Raw genomic sequence first — 16,734 nt, 5'->3', positions numbered from 1 at the left:
TGGGCACTGTGGCCAGGCTTGACCTTGCTCAGATGAGAGCACTCATAGAAATCAGATAAAGGAAAGAGGCAGCCGCTTTGGCGTAGTGTGGTCTGTGGTCTCCCCAGTCCTCATCAGTCTGGACAGATTGACTTGCTCTTACTCTTTGGTTTTGTTCTTTCCTTGCTCTGTCTCCTTTGTCTTTTCTAAATCTGTAAAGCACTAAATAGAGTTGTACAGACTTTGAAGTATTCCTTTCCTATATGAGCCATGAAATAAATCCATAATGTCTGCAACTAAAATAGATGGACATCCAGGCTTATGATACTCATGTAATTAATTACTTGGCATACAGCTGTTGAATAAGAGGAGGAACAAAACTGATATGTTGTAGAAAATACTTCATGCTGACACCTGCAGAAGTTTTAAACAGACTTTCATATAGGCATTTTAACTTTGTGTTTAAATAAATGAGGGATGAGGAACTCCAAATTTCCTTTGTCTTTCACAATATATAAAGTGGGTGATTAATAGAGTTTTAGAATAAGTGTAGGTGAATACAAAACGTTTGTCATGACATCTTGGGTTATTCAGGTAGTTACATCCTGAGTTATTACAGTAAGTAGCAGTGAGCATAATGAACTAGTTTTAAAAGGTAAATTTGTAATATATGTAACCAGGGCACACAGATCTAATAAGCCAAGTGTCACTGAAAATGTAATTTATAGACTACAAAAAGAAATGTCTGTGTGCATCTGTGTATTACGCTTAGCAGTAAGTAATTTTGATTTATTAAATGTTGCAGTGGTATTTGAATGGGAAGCAGGTTAGGGAGGTCCAGGGCATAACCAGCTAGCCAGTCATAGGGCTGACTTAGGATGTTTGTTTACTTTTAATAAGTGAAGCAACTTTGATTTTGTTGTGATATGAAGCTCTCCTGTGCTGCAGTTAGTTTATTAGGTGTCCAGCAGATCCTAAGTGTGGCTTCCTTGGCATTGCAGAGAATTACTGTACCTCTTATTGCAGATTACTGTAATGAGGAATGTGTGCCTTCTAATGTTCTACTTAACCTTGAAGGGTCTGTTAAGGAAGCTGAGACTTCATCACCCTTTTGAGTAGGGAGTGCAGTAAGGGATGCTCTCCTGCAGGCTGTCAGTGAAATTTCCTTTTGAGAGATGTCTACCGCTTTCTGTTTTCTTGTAATTATTTTTCTTTACAGTTAAGGTATAAAAGGTGTAATAAGCTGAATCAAAAAGCAGTTGAAAATCTTATGCTTCTTGGGGTAGATAGGTAGAAGATGATGCCATGTTAGAGGAAGAACAGCAATAAAAGGAAAAGAGTATCTGACTTGTATTTCTTATTGTCATCTCTGTAAAGCCATGTGTAAATGCCCCAGCTCTTCTCTTCTGCCATGTGAGAAGCAGCACTACATCTCTCATCAGTACCTTAAAAACACCCAGATATCTTATGTCAAAAAAAGATTTTCATACTTCTGATGATGAACCTTGCTCAAAGTGAATATTAAGGTGGTGGCTATGTGAACTTACTCTTTACACTACTTAGCATGAAGAAAATAAGGACTTCTTGGATGGTTTCCAGCTGTGATGTGCTGCCTGAAACCAGTGTATTTCAGATTGATCCTGTAGGTTATGGTTTGTGAAGCATCAGAAGCCAGTGCTGGGGTAAGGAAGCCCTCACAAAGGTAGAGAAGCCACAGACTGAAAAGGATATATATATATATATATATATATATATATATGAACAGTAGCTGTGTAATGCAAGATAGGAAAGACTTTGTGTCTTCCTGAGAGGGGAGGTGGGTTGGTGGATTTTCACATTTGATCTACTTCTGCTTGTAGCCTTCTGCATAGCTGCCTGTTGCAGGTGAGTGTTGGTCTTGTTTCCTCAGCTGTCTTCCAGGAGCTCCTGCTGCCAGTTTTTGGTGGAATATATCTCATCTAAATAACTGTATGACAGGAGTAGCTAATGCTGCTCTGTTCTCCTGTGGTGGAGATTACTTCAATAATGCAAATAACTGAGCTTAGAAATCTAATGAAGTTTATCCTTTCTAAGCAATAACTTAAACTCTGAAGATTTCCAGCTGGCAACGGAAGCAATTAAGAATCTGATCATTAGTATAATGTACTGAATTAATTAATTGAAATAAATCTTGGTGCAGTCATTGGCTAATCTAAATGAGTAATTATTAATATAGAAGAGGAACTGAACCTCACAGTTTGTGGCAAGCATGTTTATAGAAAATATTCTGTTGGTGCTCACATAAAACTTGTATTCTGTATTGGTAGTTCCAAATACCCATTTGGCATGTTATTAAATTGTCACAAATACGTTCTTTGGCACAAGCCTTCATGGCTGAATCTGTGGGCAGTGAGCATCTGAAAACAATGGGCATTTCAGTTCTGAAGCTTGTCACTCAATCAGTCTAGTACTTAATGAAATAAGGGAGCAAGTAAATGTACTTTTGGGGAGCATAGAAGGACCTCTGTGAGCAGAGTCTTACCAGTGCTCTTCCTGATTGACTGGAAGGATTTGGTTATTCTTAATTTCTTACCCTTCCACAGGTATATTAGTAGTGAGAATAAAGGTGAGACATCCATGTTTCTCTGTAAGTTGCTTAAAAACAAGATTCTTTGCTACCAGCATGTTTGTATTTAACATGGTACCTAGTCTTATTTTGCTGCCTCCCTTCGGCCTTATTCTGTGCTTTTCTGCCTTTTGCCTCATCCTGGGTGTAAATTGAAGCAATTACACGGAAGATACCTGTCTCCCTGACTTGGTGGTGTATTGTCATTCTGTTACAAGCTCTTCTTTTTCAGCCTCCACTTCTTACCAGCAAACTGAGCTGTTCAGGTGCTGGCTGCCACTTCTACAAACTTCATTCCATCTTTACCATTTCTTCCTCTCTACTTCCACCCTTTTGTCTTTCAGCCATCCTATAACAAGTATTCAGTTGCTTTAAGGAAGATCTTTGTAGGAAAGACACTTTCCTTATTCTGCTGACCTTTGCTAGTTTTTGTGCTTGGTTTTTCTCCATCAGTGCTTCTGGAATTAATTATGAAGCGTAGATCAACCCTTATCTAACTCTGTTTAAGAATGCATTGCTTTTTTGCATCAGTGTCTTAAGGGCTTTAGAGTAATTTGCTTAGAATACATTTTTTTATGTCAGAATTGCTGGAAATATCTTATGCCAGCTGAAACTCAGACTTTAAAAACCTTTGTCCTAGTATAACAAAGGAAACCACATAAATCATAGTCAAGAGGAGAGAAACCTGTTTTATAACTATAGATGTATCAGGTACTACTTAACCTGATGTAGGAGAGAAGAGAAAAAAATGTAGCTATTATCCATGTGAGGTTATTTTGATTTTGAGAGCTCTGCTCCATTGTTTTAATTCTTTGAGAAAGGTGGTAGACTCAAGAAAATATCCTTGGGGTTGCTGTGCACAGGATTTTCTCCTAAGGCATGAAGACACATTGATCCATGAGTGGTGGCTTGCAAGAGCACTGTGTCCTTTCAGGTGGCTTGTGGCTTCATATTATTTTTACCCATGAGCATCAGGGAAAGGAAAGAATCTGATGCCGGGGAATGAGCCAAAGTCAAAACTAGAGTCAATTAGGAAAACATCTGAACTGCCCTTGGGAAAAATTGACCTCAGCTGACCTGCAGAGCTTAGGGGTATTGCCCCTAAGCATGCAGAGCCCTGGAGTTCAATCAGTGCACATTCATAATATCTTTTTTAAATGTTGCATAGCAAATTCAAACTGGGGTTTGTGCAGAGAAGTCAGGTAGAAATGGAAGACACCATTTTTCCAAATCATCTGGTTTTGCTGCAGCTTTATAGGGACTACACTGAATGGCAGACCTAATTGCATCTGTGTGCATGCATCAGGGCTGCAGCTTGGGGGCATGGTCCTGTACCCTGCCTGGGAGAACTCTGGAAATGTAAGTAGTGTCTCCTGGATTAAGCAATTAATAGATTTATAGTTTATGAGGATGTTAATGTAAGGTCAGTAGGATGCCTCCAGCATGTGTCATTAGGGTTGACAGCCTTCATGAAGCAATAGTTTCATGCTGCAGGCTATCAGGGAGTCATCTTTAAGGAGTGGCATATTATCCCATATGACCCAAGTTAGCTCGTAAGACTGACCTAAGCTGATTCAGGTTCGTGTTCTTCAGAGCAGTCTCTTTTAAGGGGCTTGGAGCAGAGGTCCTCATGTGGCCTGTCCATGTGCTCCCTTATGCTGGTGCCTGTGCCTAAACCAGGCTGCAGCACAGAAGAGTGGGAGGGAGCGTGAGAAATCAGCTAGTCTGCTGCCAAGGCAGGGCTAAGTGCTTCCAAGTGGTCCTGACAGACAGCTGTCTTGCCTATTTATAGCAATATGCGGGTGATGGAGAGAGCAGTGACAGAATAAATCCTCCCCAGCAGCTGATTCCAGTGTTCCCCTGTCCTTAACATTAAGCACTTTCTGTGTATGTGTCTATGTATACATATGTGTGTGCAGGCTTCTCCTTTCCGTGGTGTATAAGGCTCTTCCTTTATGATGTTAAGTACATCCTGCATGTTGTTCTGTCCTCATTGGATCAAGAGAAAAATCCTGCAGCAGCTGTTTTATGTATATTACAATTATCTTACCTTCCTCTTTTTCATCTTTCTTACTGCAATTTGACTTACTTAAGTAATTTTTCCCATAGTATGTTATTTATCCTTAGTAATTTCTTCTTCTCCCTGTCAGATCTTCTTTGATTGGTCTAGCTCTTCCTTGGAGTGCACCATCAGTAGCTGAAGGTGCTTTCTGTGGGAACATTCTTGCTGCTGGCTCAGGTAGAAGGAATGACATGCACATCTCATGGACTATGCTGCTGTCTCCTCATATTCCTGCATATATTTTAGGCTATGGCTGATATCCAGAGCTGTCTCCTCAATACAGTTGTTCACATTCGTCTCTGGAATCTGTCTTAATTTTGATGTGTTCGTTGCAGTTCTTGCCACAAATTCCCTATGATAATTTATGTCAGTGTTGTGTACCATGAAAGACTGAGGAAGTAAAGTAGTAAAAAGTCTATGAGTGAGGTGATATCCTGAAAAAACTAGGCTGTGGATCTTGATTGCTTCTGATTGATTTCTTATTGAAGTCTCAGCTAACTAATTTAGTCACTGAATATGGTTGAACTGGGGATGAGACAGAGCTCTTCACTGGAAGTACTCCCGATCCCTGGAGGTTGCCTATGATTATGAATGTTGTTTCAAAGCTTACTTTTGCATTTCAGTATGAAAGCCTGAAGTTTTAAGTGACTTTTAAACCTCACTTGGATGTCTGTAGATGTTTACATGCAGGGAGAGGGGCAGCTCCAGTGAACTGAAGAACACATCTGTCAGGCAATATCTCATGCTTCTTATTTGTTGGCAATGATTTTGCTGACTCCTGAGTGCCCAGCTTCTTGTTAGAGCTACATTTCCTGCTGAGACTAAATAGTGTCTGGTAGCTAAGTACTTTTCTACTGCCTTCTGCATTAGAATAACTGAGCACTGTTATCTCTGGCACAAAGCTTGGTTATTTTAGTACACTGCTCTGCTTTTGTCACTCAAAGGAGAAAAATACTTCTAAATGAAGGCTTGTGATTTCTCTAACTGAAAGCCTTGCAACTGTGGAGTATCATGCCAGTGCCTGGTGTGAGTCCCAGGATCCTTTGTGGATGTATATCTTATGATTGCATGAGTTTGGCTTTCACAAAGAACAATTTGCTGAGAATTTAGCATTCAGTCATAGCATTCAACTAGGTTGAAAAAGACCTTTAAGATCATCAAGTCCAACTGTTAGCACTGCCAAGTTCACCACTAAACCATGTCACTAAAGGTCTTACCTAAGAGGTTTTTGAACACTTCCAGGGACAGTGATTACACCACTTCTCTGGGAAGCCTGTTCCAATGCCTGATCCACCCTTTTGGTGAAGAAGTTTTTCCTAATATCCGGTCTAAACCTCTGGCACAGCTTGAGGCCATTACCACTTGTCCTATCACTTCAAGTCACTTAAGTAGTCCTCTGTGGTTTTCTAGGGTATTCTAGGTGGTATTCTTTGGGGATGCTGAACTCATGTTATGATTGATTGTTAGCTTTCCTGAAGGATTAAAAGAAGGTATTGCTAAGTAGGTTGAAAATAGTTTTTTGCTTCAGATTCAGTTCTGGGGAAGGGGGGGGATGGTTAGGGAGATGGTGGTGTGGGGGGCTAAGGGAATGGAGGGAAAGAGATTGAGGAATCCTGAAGAGACTGGGAGGGTTGAAGCATGGCACCTGGGATCCAGGCATATTCTGTGGATGGAGGCTGGCAGTTACTCTTGGCACATGGTGAAGGGTGTCTTTGTGTTTTTGTTTCCCTTTCATGTGGAAGCTGTAGTAACAGGCATGCCGTTGGAAAGTTGGTCTCATCAAAAGAGGAGGTGGAGATTCTTCACTTGCTAATGGCAGTCCAGTGGGGTGGATATTTCTGTTGCTATGGGCTTTTTTCAGCTGTAATCTGACATCTGCATTGAAAGACTTCTTTATGTGGATGCAGTATGAAAGTTGCAGTTGTTGGAAGCCAAGGATTTCAACAGAGGATGGTTGTGCAGGATGTAAAATACACAGAGTAGTAGGTGTACAGAGAGCAGATCCTTCAATGGCTAATTCAGTGGATAGTTCAGACTGTAGCCTGGAGGTGAGGAATAGCAGCTACTGTTTAAAACCTTACCTGGGAAATATACTACAAGCTCTGCTTCTCTGGTTTTATTTTCACAGCTCAATTTGCTTGTATGTTGGGATCATGATCTAACTGTAGAGTTTTAATGACCTGGATAAACTTGGGAGGGGGATGGGACTGTATTCAAACAGTCTACATCTGTTTAGCTGTAGCAAACTGGCTTGATAGTGTGATGGATTGAAGGAACATGTAGGATTTGCTGAAATGTTTGATTTTGAATTTCATCCTTCTTTGGTTTGCTAGATGTCAGTCAAGCATTACAGGCACAAATCTTTATTGATACAGCTATTTTTTGGCATGCTTCATAGGGAATAGCGTAGTTGTGTAGATAAGCAAGCAATTTTCTGGTTCTTTTGTCCCCAGGACCTTTTCCCCAGAGATTCTCTAAAGCTACTAAAGACTGGTGACCTGCTTACCCAAAGGCTTTCCTTGTCAGTGCTGCTGTTGTAGCTTCAGCTGGCAACAGCTTATTCTATCAAACTGAATGTCAGTGAAAACCACAACTCCCCACAGATGTGCCGGTCCTGATTAAACTTTCAGGAAAAGCTTCAGGAGAGGTGCCAGCATAGACTTTATTCTCCAAGGGACAAATCGATTACCTGGGCCTTCTGGGGAAATCATTTCCCTATCTTAAGATGCTTGTGGAGGACTCAGGTTTGGATCCTGCCACTGAAAGCTTGGTTCAGCGGAGGCCTTAAAGATCATGCTTTGATGTAAGACTTAGAAAAATATATTGGCAAATAAAGGCTCAGGACCTTTTCAGAAGGTCCAGAAAAGCTGGTGTGTTAGACTCCACTTTGCATGAAAAGGCAGATTTTGTACTGCTCTTCACTAAGCACTTGCTTATTTTATTAAATCAAACCCTTGTGATGGAGTTGTGTTCTGTCCCAGTGTGGACTAGAAACCTCTGAACTGCTTTAACACATCCACAGTGCCGTGGATTTCCAAACAATGCTGGGATCTTGGTGGTTGTTCCAGTGCTTTTGGTACTTTGCTGAAGTAGTTGTCACAACATGAACTAAAGTTAACTTGCTTTTGTCATGATTTGCTCTGTTCTTAAGTATGCTCTTTGGGAGCTTATTCTAGAATAGTACAGGTTTTGCTTCCTACCAGTACTGTGGAAGGATTTGAGTTCTTTAGCCCTTCCCAATCTACCCTTTATCATGACTATTAGTGAACTCTTTCACAGACACCCCTTTGGTGTGGGGAAAGAGCTTGCATGCCCTTGTGAGGTTGGGAGCTATGCTGGTGGTGGCATATGTCTCCAGTAGGGTCTCCCATGCCAGACAGGTCTCAACTGAAGGGTCAAAGTGTGTCCATGGGCAGGATGGGCTCACTAGCCCTTGGGAAGCATCCTTGAAGGATGACTCTAACTTCAAACCCAGGCAGATGGAGCTCGCTTAGCCCTGTAAGGCCATCCATCTAAGAGAAGGATACTCTAATCAAACCTATGACCTGAGGACTTCGCTGCCACCAAGCTTGCTAGGCCCTGCCAGATAAACCTCAGGTGTAAAAGGTGGGGCCAGTTTTGCGCATGCTGTGCCTCACCTAAAAAATCCACTGCGCAGGCCCAAAGGGTCTACCCGCACTTGCAAAGCCCTGTAGCGACAGGCGAGGGATGAAACGGCAGCTGGTAAGGTGCACTGGAAGTCACAGACCCAACCCTGCATGCAGGTGGTTCAGGACACTGGTACCTCGAGACTGACCCAGGAGATGACAGTCTTGTTCGGCAACATCCTGAATGATCAAGCAGCCTTTTCTTCAAGGAGAGCACTGCTTGCTCCATATGAAGAGAGGTCTAGAAAAGGTGGCCTAACTAAAGCTCATCTCCCCCTCCACCTGGTTGGCTAGCCGTGGCCAATGGGCATCTTCTGTTGCGGTCAATTAAAGACAAAGAGACAAAGGCATACACGTGCATCCAAAGGTATGTCCAGATTGACACTCACATGTTGGAACATCAGAACCATGCTTGATACAGTGAGCAGTGGGCGTCCTGAATGCTGTTCTGCACTAATTGCCCATGAACTGTCATGACTTGACATCGATATTGCTGCTCTCAGTGAAGTTCGATTTCATGAGGAAAGTAGGTAACCTTAAAGAACATGGTACCGGACATACACTCTACTGGTCAGGCAAATCCAAAACTGAAAGTCATCTTTCTGGAGTTGGCTTCATGATTGAAAACTCCATCGTCTCTAAACTTGAAAATTTGCCGATAGGTCATTCCGATTGTATTATCTCCTTACGTCTTCCACTACACAATAAGCAACATGTTGTTCTTTTCAGCATATATGCTCCAACTCTGCAAGCTGGCCCTGCAGAAAAAGACAAATTCTATTCTGATCTGTGTCGCCTCACTCAAAAGGTTCCTATAGATCATAAGATCATTATCCTTGGTGACTTCAACACCCAAGTAGGTCAGAACTTTGAAGCTTGGAAAGAAGTGCTAGGCAAGCACAGTGTTGGTAACTGCAGTGATAACAGAAACTTCTTGCTAGAGTTTTGTGCAGAGCAGCAGCTTACCATCACCAGCACTATTTTCCAGCAGAAAGACAGCTGGATGACAACCTGGATGCATCCTTGATCTAAACATTGGCACCTTATTGATTATGTCTTAGTGCGCCAGAGAAATGTTTGTGATGTCTGTCACACCCAAGTGACCACCGCCTTGTGCATTGCAAACTTAAATTCCACTTCAAGCCCAAACCTAAGAGGGGCAGCGTTCTGAGGAGGAGGCTCAATGTTAATAATCTTCAAATAGCTGCAGTGAGGGACAGCTTTCAGGCTAACCTTCAAACTAGGCTTGAAGACCACCTTATAGAATCTTCTCCTGAAGCACTTTGGCAACATATTAAAAATAGCATCCTGCAGTCCTCTGTAGAATCCTTTGGGTTCTCCTTAAAGAAAAACAAAGGCTCGTTTGACGATAACAATCAGGAGGTCCAGGAATTGCTGACGAGATCTGCTCATCAAGCACACCTCACTCAGCCACTTTGCCATGTAAGAAAAGCAGCCTTTTGTCTTGCATGTAGTAAACTCCAACAGAAACTTCGAGACATCCAGAGCAAGTGGTGGCTCAGCCTAGCAGAAAAGACTCAATTATGTGCAGATTTGGGTGACCACAGAGGATTCTATGTGGCTCTGAAAGCAGTGTATGGACCCACATACCAGGTTCAAAGCCCCTTATTTAGTGTAGATGGCCAAACGCTTCTTAGAGATAAAATCTCCATCCTGAATTGTTGGTCTGAACATTTTCAACTACTGCTAATCGGGTAGTCCAAGACAAAGGAATCCAGCACATTTTACAGTATCCAGTAAAACATTAATTTGATATAGCCCCTACCATGGGAGAGACTCTTAGGGCTATACAGCAGGTGAAAACTGTCAAGGCAGCTGGGGTCGACAGAATCCCACCCAAAATCTGGAAGTCCAGAGGCCAAGCACTTCATGCTAAATTTCATGAGCTAGTTGTGCGCTGTTGGGAACAAGGTAAATTACCATCAGATTTTCGTGATGCAATCATCATTGCTCTGTATAAGAAAAAAGGTGTAAAGTCAGACTGCTCAAGTTACCGAGGTATAACTTTGCTCTCCATTGCTGGAAAAATTCTTGCAAGAATACTATTGAGCAGATTAGTACCTGCTGTCGCAGAAGAACTACTTGAAAATCAATGTGGTTTCAGATCTAATGGAAGTACCACAGGCATGGTATTCGTTCTCAGACAACTGCAAGAAAAGTGTAGAGAACAAAATAAGGGGCTCTATATAACTTCCGTTGACCTCACCAAAGCTTTTGGCACTGTGGGTGGAAAAGGCCTGTGGCTGATCTTGGAATGGTTAGGTTGTCCCCCCAAGTTCCTCAAAATGATTATTCTGTTACATGAGGATCATCAAGGCCAAGTTAGATACAGTGATGCACTCTCTCAACCCTTCCCAGTAACCAATGGTGTGAAACAAGGTTGCATTCTCACACCAACTTTATTCACAATTGTCTTCAGCATGATGCTTCAAAGGGCTATGGTAGACCTCGACGAACGGTATCTGTATTCGATATCATACTGATGGGAGCCTGTTCAATCTAAGGCGACTGAAGGCCCACACTAAGACCTTAAATCATCTTGTCAGTGAACTCCTTTTTGCTGATGATGCCGCCCTTGTTGCCCACACAGAAGCAGCTCTGCAGTGTTTAACATTTTGCTTTGCAGAGGCAGCTAAGCTTTTTGGGCTGGAAGTCAGCTTGAAGAGGACAGTAGTTCTCTACCAACCTGCACCACAAGAAGATTATCTTCATCCTGACATTACCATTGGTGACTCAGAGCTTAAGTCAGTTCAGCTATCTGGGAAACGTTATTTCCTTGGATGCCATGATCAACAAATAGAATGTTTTCAATATTCAATAGAATAGCAAAGGCCTTTAGAGCCTTTGGAAAACTCCATAAAAGAGTCTGGTGCAATAAACACCTGAAGAAAAGTGTGATGTTAGTGTCTATAGAGCCATTGTACTGTCTACTCTTTTATATGTGTCTGAATCACGAGCTATCTACTGCCATCACCTGTGACTCCTTGAACGCTTCCATCAGTGCTGCCTCCGTACAATTCTAACCATCCATTGGACTGACTATGTGTCAAATGTTTCTGTCCTTGAACAGGCAGGGGTCACCAGTACTGAGTCCATATTGCTGAAATTGCAGCTGTGCTGGGCAGGGCATGTGTCTAGGATGAAAGATCACTGCCTCCCTAAGATTGTGCTTTACAGTGAGCTTGCCATCAGTTGCTGCAGAAGTGCCTCAAAGAAGAGATATAAGGACTCCCTGAAACAGTACCTTAGCCTTGGCCATATTGACTACCATCAGTGGTCCGCCTTGGCCTCCAGTCAGGAGACTTGGAGACACACTATACATAATGCCATTGTCTCCTTTGAAAACACACACAGATTTAGTCTCAAGGAGAAAAGGCAGTGTAGAAAGAATCGTGCCCTGCCTATACCACCCAAGGAGACCTTTTGTTGTGCTTTTTTTGCAACCGGATTTGCCTATCCCACATAGGCCTTTTTAGCCATCAGCGCACTTGTAGTAAGCGTGGGTAAAACCCTTCCAAAATCTTCATTCGCGAAGTCAAGCCATGATGATGATGATGATGAGTGAATTACTGGATGCTGATAAGGAGTCAGTTGTGTTTTATTCTTGTAGCATTAAAACTGATTGAAGAAGCATCTACTCGCTTTCCTTCTTATTGGAAGATGATGTGCTGAGATTGCTGTAAAGCTGTGTATTGCTGGGGACACAGGCACAGACTCTTCTCAGTTAATTTTATATAGCACATCTGTGTTTTCCAGGAAATGGGTAGGATTAACTATGCATAGCCTTTTTGTTTTAGTGCTTGGGAGACTTCAAAAATCTTGATTTGTTTTTTATTTTCTCCAAAGGCAGCCTTTCACTAGACCAGGTTGCTCAAAGCCACATCCAGCCTCATCTTGAACACTTACTTCCAGAAGTGTCCTTGGAGATTATATTCTATTTTATGTTTATATATATAGATATATATATAGAGACATAAAAATAGAAATAATTACAATTATCATCCTTGAATATTATAATTTCACGTATTTTAATGTGGTCTGAGCTCTGTCTGGTAATAAACTGCTTTTAAAGCATGGAAAAGCCATCACACTGTTTGCTTATGGATTAATCCTGCTTTTTATTTAACCACTCTGTTGCCAGTTGCAGTTCTATGAGTTGCTCATGGATTAGTGGATGCTCATGGATGGTTGATGAAAAAATGAACATGAGCCAGCTTCAGTGTGCGCTTGCAACCCAGAAAGCCAACTGTATCCTTGGCTGCATCAAGAGGAACGTGACCAGCAGGTCAAAGGAGGTGATCCTGCCCCTCTACTCTGTTCTTGTGAGACCTCACTTGGGAGTATTTTGTGCAGTTCTGGTGTCCTCAACATAAAAAGGACATGGTACTGTTGGAACAAGTCCAGAGGAGGTTCCACGAGGATGATCAGGGGACTGGAGAACCTCCCATATGAAGACAGGCTGAGAAAGTTGGGGCTGTTCAGCCTGGAGAAGAGAAGGCTGCATGGAGACCTCATAGCAGCCTTCCAGTATCTGAAGGCAGTCTATAAGGATGCTGGGGAGGGACTCTTCCTTAGGGACTGTAGTAATAGGACAAGGGGTAATGGGATAAAACTTAAGACAGGGAAGTTTAGATTGGATATAAGGAAGAAGTTCTTTACTGTGAGGGTGGTGAGGTACTGGAATGGGTTGCCCAGGGAAGTTGTGAATGCTCCATCCCTGGCAGTGTTCAAGGCCAGGTTGGACAGAGCCTTGGGTGACATGGTTTAGTGTGAGGTGTCCCTGCCCATGGCAGGGGGGTTGGAAGTAGATGATCTTGAGGTCCTTTCCAACCCTAGCTGTTCTATGATTCTGTGATTAGACTTAGTGTTGAGGCTTAGTCTACAGAGTTGCTGAAGATCTTAGTATTTGAACAGCAAAGGAAAAGGGGTCCTTTGCTTTGCCAGAGCTGTGTTTCCAGCTTGAGGATAAACAACTCAAGTTTTTGTTGTCACAAATCCTGTAGCATTGGAGTTCAGAAGAGTCGTTGGTAAAAGAAGGAAATAAACCAGCCTGTCACCTGCTTCAGGCAGAAAATAAATCACTTGATATGAAACCGAGGCTATTCTGAGTCCTGTGGTGCTGATGGTAAAACACATATCACTTTATGTAAATCTTTCTTGAGGGTGTGAGGTGGAATTTAGGGCTGCAGGAGGTATGGTATGCCCTTCCTAATCTCTCTTGTATGTTTATTTTTTGGGAGAGGGTACAATAATTCACAGCATTATTTGCTCTGGTGTTCTTGGACTGGGAAAACTTAATGTGATTGTAAGTTTGGGGTTTGAAATGGAGGGGTGGAAATTTGATTACAGCAGGGAAAATCATGCAATATTTTAAGGAGACCAGTAATTTCTTTGTTTGGGCTTTGCAATCGTCCATGCTGAACTATAACAAGTGTTTTGTTCAGAGTAAGCCTTGCAGCCATCTTTGTAGCCTTAGCACCCCTCTCATTTTCCTAACCCTGTGTTTTCTTTTCCCTTGTACAGGGCTTATGCAGAAGACTCGTCCTCTGTAAAACACGATCCAAGGACAGAGCCAAGCGAGAAGTTGAAGCATGAGGAGGAGAGCAGTGACAGTGAGGATAGAAAGGCTGTTGCTTCTGGTGATGAGGAGGCTCAGCCAGAAGGGAAGAAGAAGAAGCGTTCTGGCTTCAGGGACCGTAAGGTACCAAACTTGGACATATTTCACCTGTATCCTATGCACTGCGGTGGAAAAAGGGAGAAAAGCTGCAGGATATATTATTCAGGTTGTAATATGTTGTGGTATGTAAAGAGTCTGGCTTTAGCTCCGTACTTGTCTTTATTTTCTAAGAGACCTTAGCATTTTGGAAACCTCCTTTCTTGGCAAGCTGCCTTGAGTTTCTTTAGGTTGAAGCTCATTTATTTGGAAAGCACAGTATACTCATTCTCTGAAATGGAGACCTCTTTTCCCATCTCCAGTTGGATGTTTGAGAAGTGGCTTGTTAAGAAATCAAGGCTGCTGCTTTGATGGGTGTTAAGATGGAGTATGCAAAATAGGGAATCGGTACAAAAGCATCCATCATGTGTGTCTTTGAGTCCATCTGTTGGTCTGTTTGCCTGTGAACGTACACAGTGTATGTAGGAAGCGGAGGGTGAGTGTGGAAGGGAGGTTATGGAAAAGGGATACTTGAGTTTTTCCTTCAATTATTCCATGTAAACGTAGTTCTTGAAATACAGCCTCACTCTATTCACAGTTAGTTGTGTCTCTCCCTTAATGTTTATGCCTATTTAATTTTCATATCAGACATGTTTTCAAGAGCAAGAAAACTGGAGTAATGAGCTATATTGTCAGCTTGTGACCTGCCTTCACTGTTGGACAGTCCTGAGAGCTTAGGGGTCCTCAGAACGGTCTTACAACTAGTTTGGTACTATCTGTAACCACTGTTATTATAAGATGTCTTACTTGGTCTGATGGAGAGTCCTGTAACTGAGAGTTGGCAGACAGCAGTATTTTATTTTTTAAACCTGTCTGGATGTTGTTTTTATTGGGCTATGTTTGATGATTTAGTATCTTTGTAGTGCCAAAGGGGAGAGTGGGAGTATATGCTCTTCACTATTCCTTTCTGTGTGATTTGTTTCTGATAATTATTATCTCCCTGTGGTGGCCTGCTGGTGGCAGCTCAGTGAAGTTATTTTGTAGGATTCTATGCTGAAATATGAAGAATGGTCCAGGACTATGGGTTCTTTGCTTCTGCTGAGTTTCTTGGCAACTGGGTGTTGGATACAGTGACAGCTTCAGCAAAACTTCAACTCTTGCCAGTTCTACTCAAGAAAAAAAGGTTCATTTAACCCGTGTCAGCAGATGAAGGCATGTTACAAAGAGTGAAGAAGTGATTCAGTTTCATCCACACTTATGTAAAAAAACCCTGAAACAACAAAACGAAATCCAAACCTATTTGTTGATACATCAAATGTAATGATTAATTTTAACATGGCTGGTTGCTTCTGGCTAGGAAAACCACAGAATATTTGTCTGCAGGTGGAGATTTTTACTCCAGTTGTTAGGAGACGTGCCTACATTGACCAGCTTTTTTGTTCCCGTACTAGGGAGGGAGGAATATGGCCACACTTTCCAAATAACACCTGAACATGGAGGGTGACCCTGAGATCCAGTGGGAATGACGGGCAGCCTAGATCCCTTCTCAGTCCACGCCTGCCCTCTTCCTACAGTTCTCAACTTGGGAGCAACAATTTCAGCAGGGAGAGCACAGTTTAAAACAAACCTCACAATCTTTTTGCCAACAGAAATCCTCTTCTTTCAGCCTTAAGATGGAATGTGCCTTCTGTGACCTGAATGCTGGCTTTTTTTTTGTGCTTCATTTAATGCAGGATGTAACTGGCAGCCTCGCAGTTGCCATGCTCTGTGTTTGTTTGAGCAGCTACGTTGTGGGCTTCGTGTTTGATCAGCAGTTGCCTTAGTGAGTCATCTCAGGAGGTGTGTTTGAATGTTTCCAGTTCAGATGACAGAGGAAGGTGTGCCCCTGCTCCCAGCTCAAAATCAGGGCTGCTCCCCGGATGGGTTGCTCCCCTCATGAGTTGTGTAGCACCTTGGGAATTCCTGACTCTTCCATGTATTAAATAAAAGGAATCAAAACAAAGCCACCAAAACCCAAAGCAAACAAACAAAAAAACCCACAAAGAAAAACAAAAAACAAACCCAAAACTTAATCACCACCCACAGTAAAAAGTATTTCCAGCTTTTTCCCATGATTAAATGAAAAGTGTGACATTTTCCCTGACAAAATACAACCTTAATTGAAAGTGTTTAACACTTGTTTGTTATCCCAGTGTTGCTTTTAATGAAGTCGGTGGTTAGTAGTGAAAATAATAAATTAGGCTTGACATTGCTATTTTGGGTAGTGATTCAGTGAAGAGGAAGTTGAAATACAAATTACTTGGCAGCTGCTGGGGCTGTGGGGCTGGTGCTGGGATCGTGTGTGAATGGTTCATGGGCATGTGTTTTCTTGCAGGCTATGTAGTATAGAGGTCCTGACTGGGTAAGGCAGAAAAGGAAAAGATTGTTTGAATGTTTTTATAGTTTGAAGGCTGATGAGCAGTAATACATGCTGTGGGTGGGCTGATGTGTTAATTAACTTGCTAAAAGCATTTGCGTGCAGCATTAGGATTGCTTTATCAAGGTCTGCTTACAGTGTTTGCTGGGTCATGCAGGTATGCTGCCTTAGGTGTGTCAGTCGTGCTGAGACTTCATGTTGGTGTGCATTACAGTAGGAAGCCCAAAGAAAGTCATCATTAATTTGCCCTGCTAAGATGTGCGTGTTGTTGCATGGTCAGGGATGCCCCAGTGATGCTCTGGGAGTGAACTGAGGTGTTAATTTAGAGCTTGATTTTCATGTCTCCACAGG

General features: G+C 42.3%; 1 protein-coding gene across 7 annotated transcripts in view; it reads left to right on the top strand.

The window, feature by feature from the left end:
- MICU1 (mitochondrial calcium uptake 1) overlaps positions 1–16,734 on the top strand; it is a 112,257-nt gene that overhangs the window by 13,481 nt on the left and 82,042 nt on the right. For all 7 annotated transcript variants that reach the window (XM_031053032.2, XM_031053037.2, XM_031053036.2 and 4 more), the window contains one exon: positions 13,838–14,015. In XM_031053032.2, the coding sequence (XP_030908892.1) occupies positions 13,838–14,015 (178 nt within the window). The remainder of the gene's footprint in view (positions 1–13,837; positions 14,016–16,734) is intronic.

The sequence above is a fragment of the Melopsittacus undulatus genome, chromosome 4 (assembly GCF_012275295.1).
Source record: "Melopsittacus undulatus isolate bMelUnd1 chromosome 4, bMelUnd1.mat.Z, whole genome shotgun sequence".
NCBI lineage: Eukaryota > Metazoa > Chordata > Aves > Psittaciformes > Psittaculidae > Melopsittacus > Melopsittacus undulatus.
The sequence above is the reverse complement of the archived record's forward strand: the minus strand, read 5'-3'. Positions and strand labels throughout refer to the sequence as shown.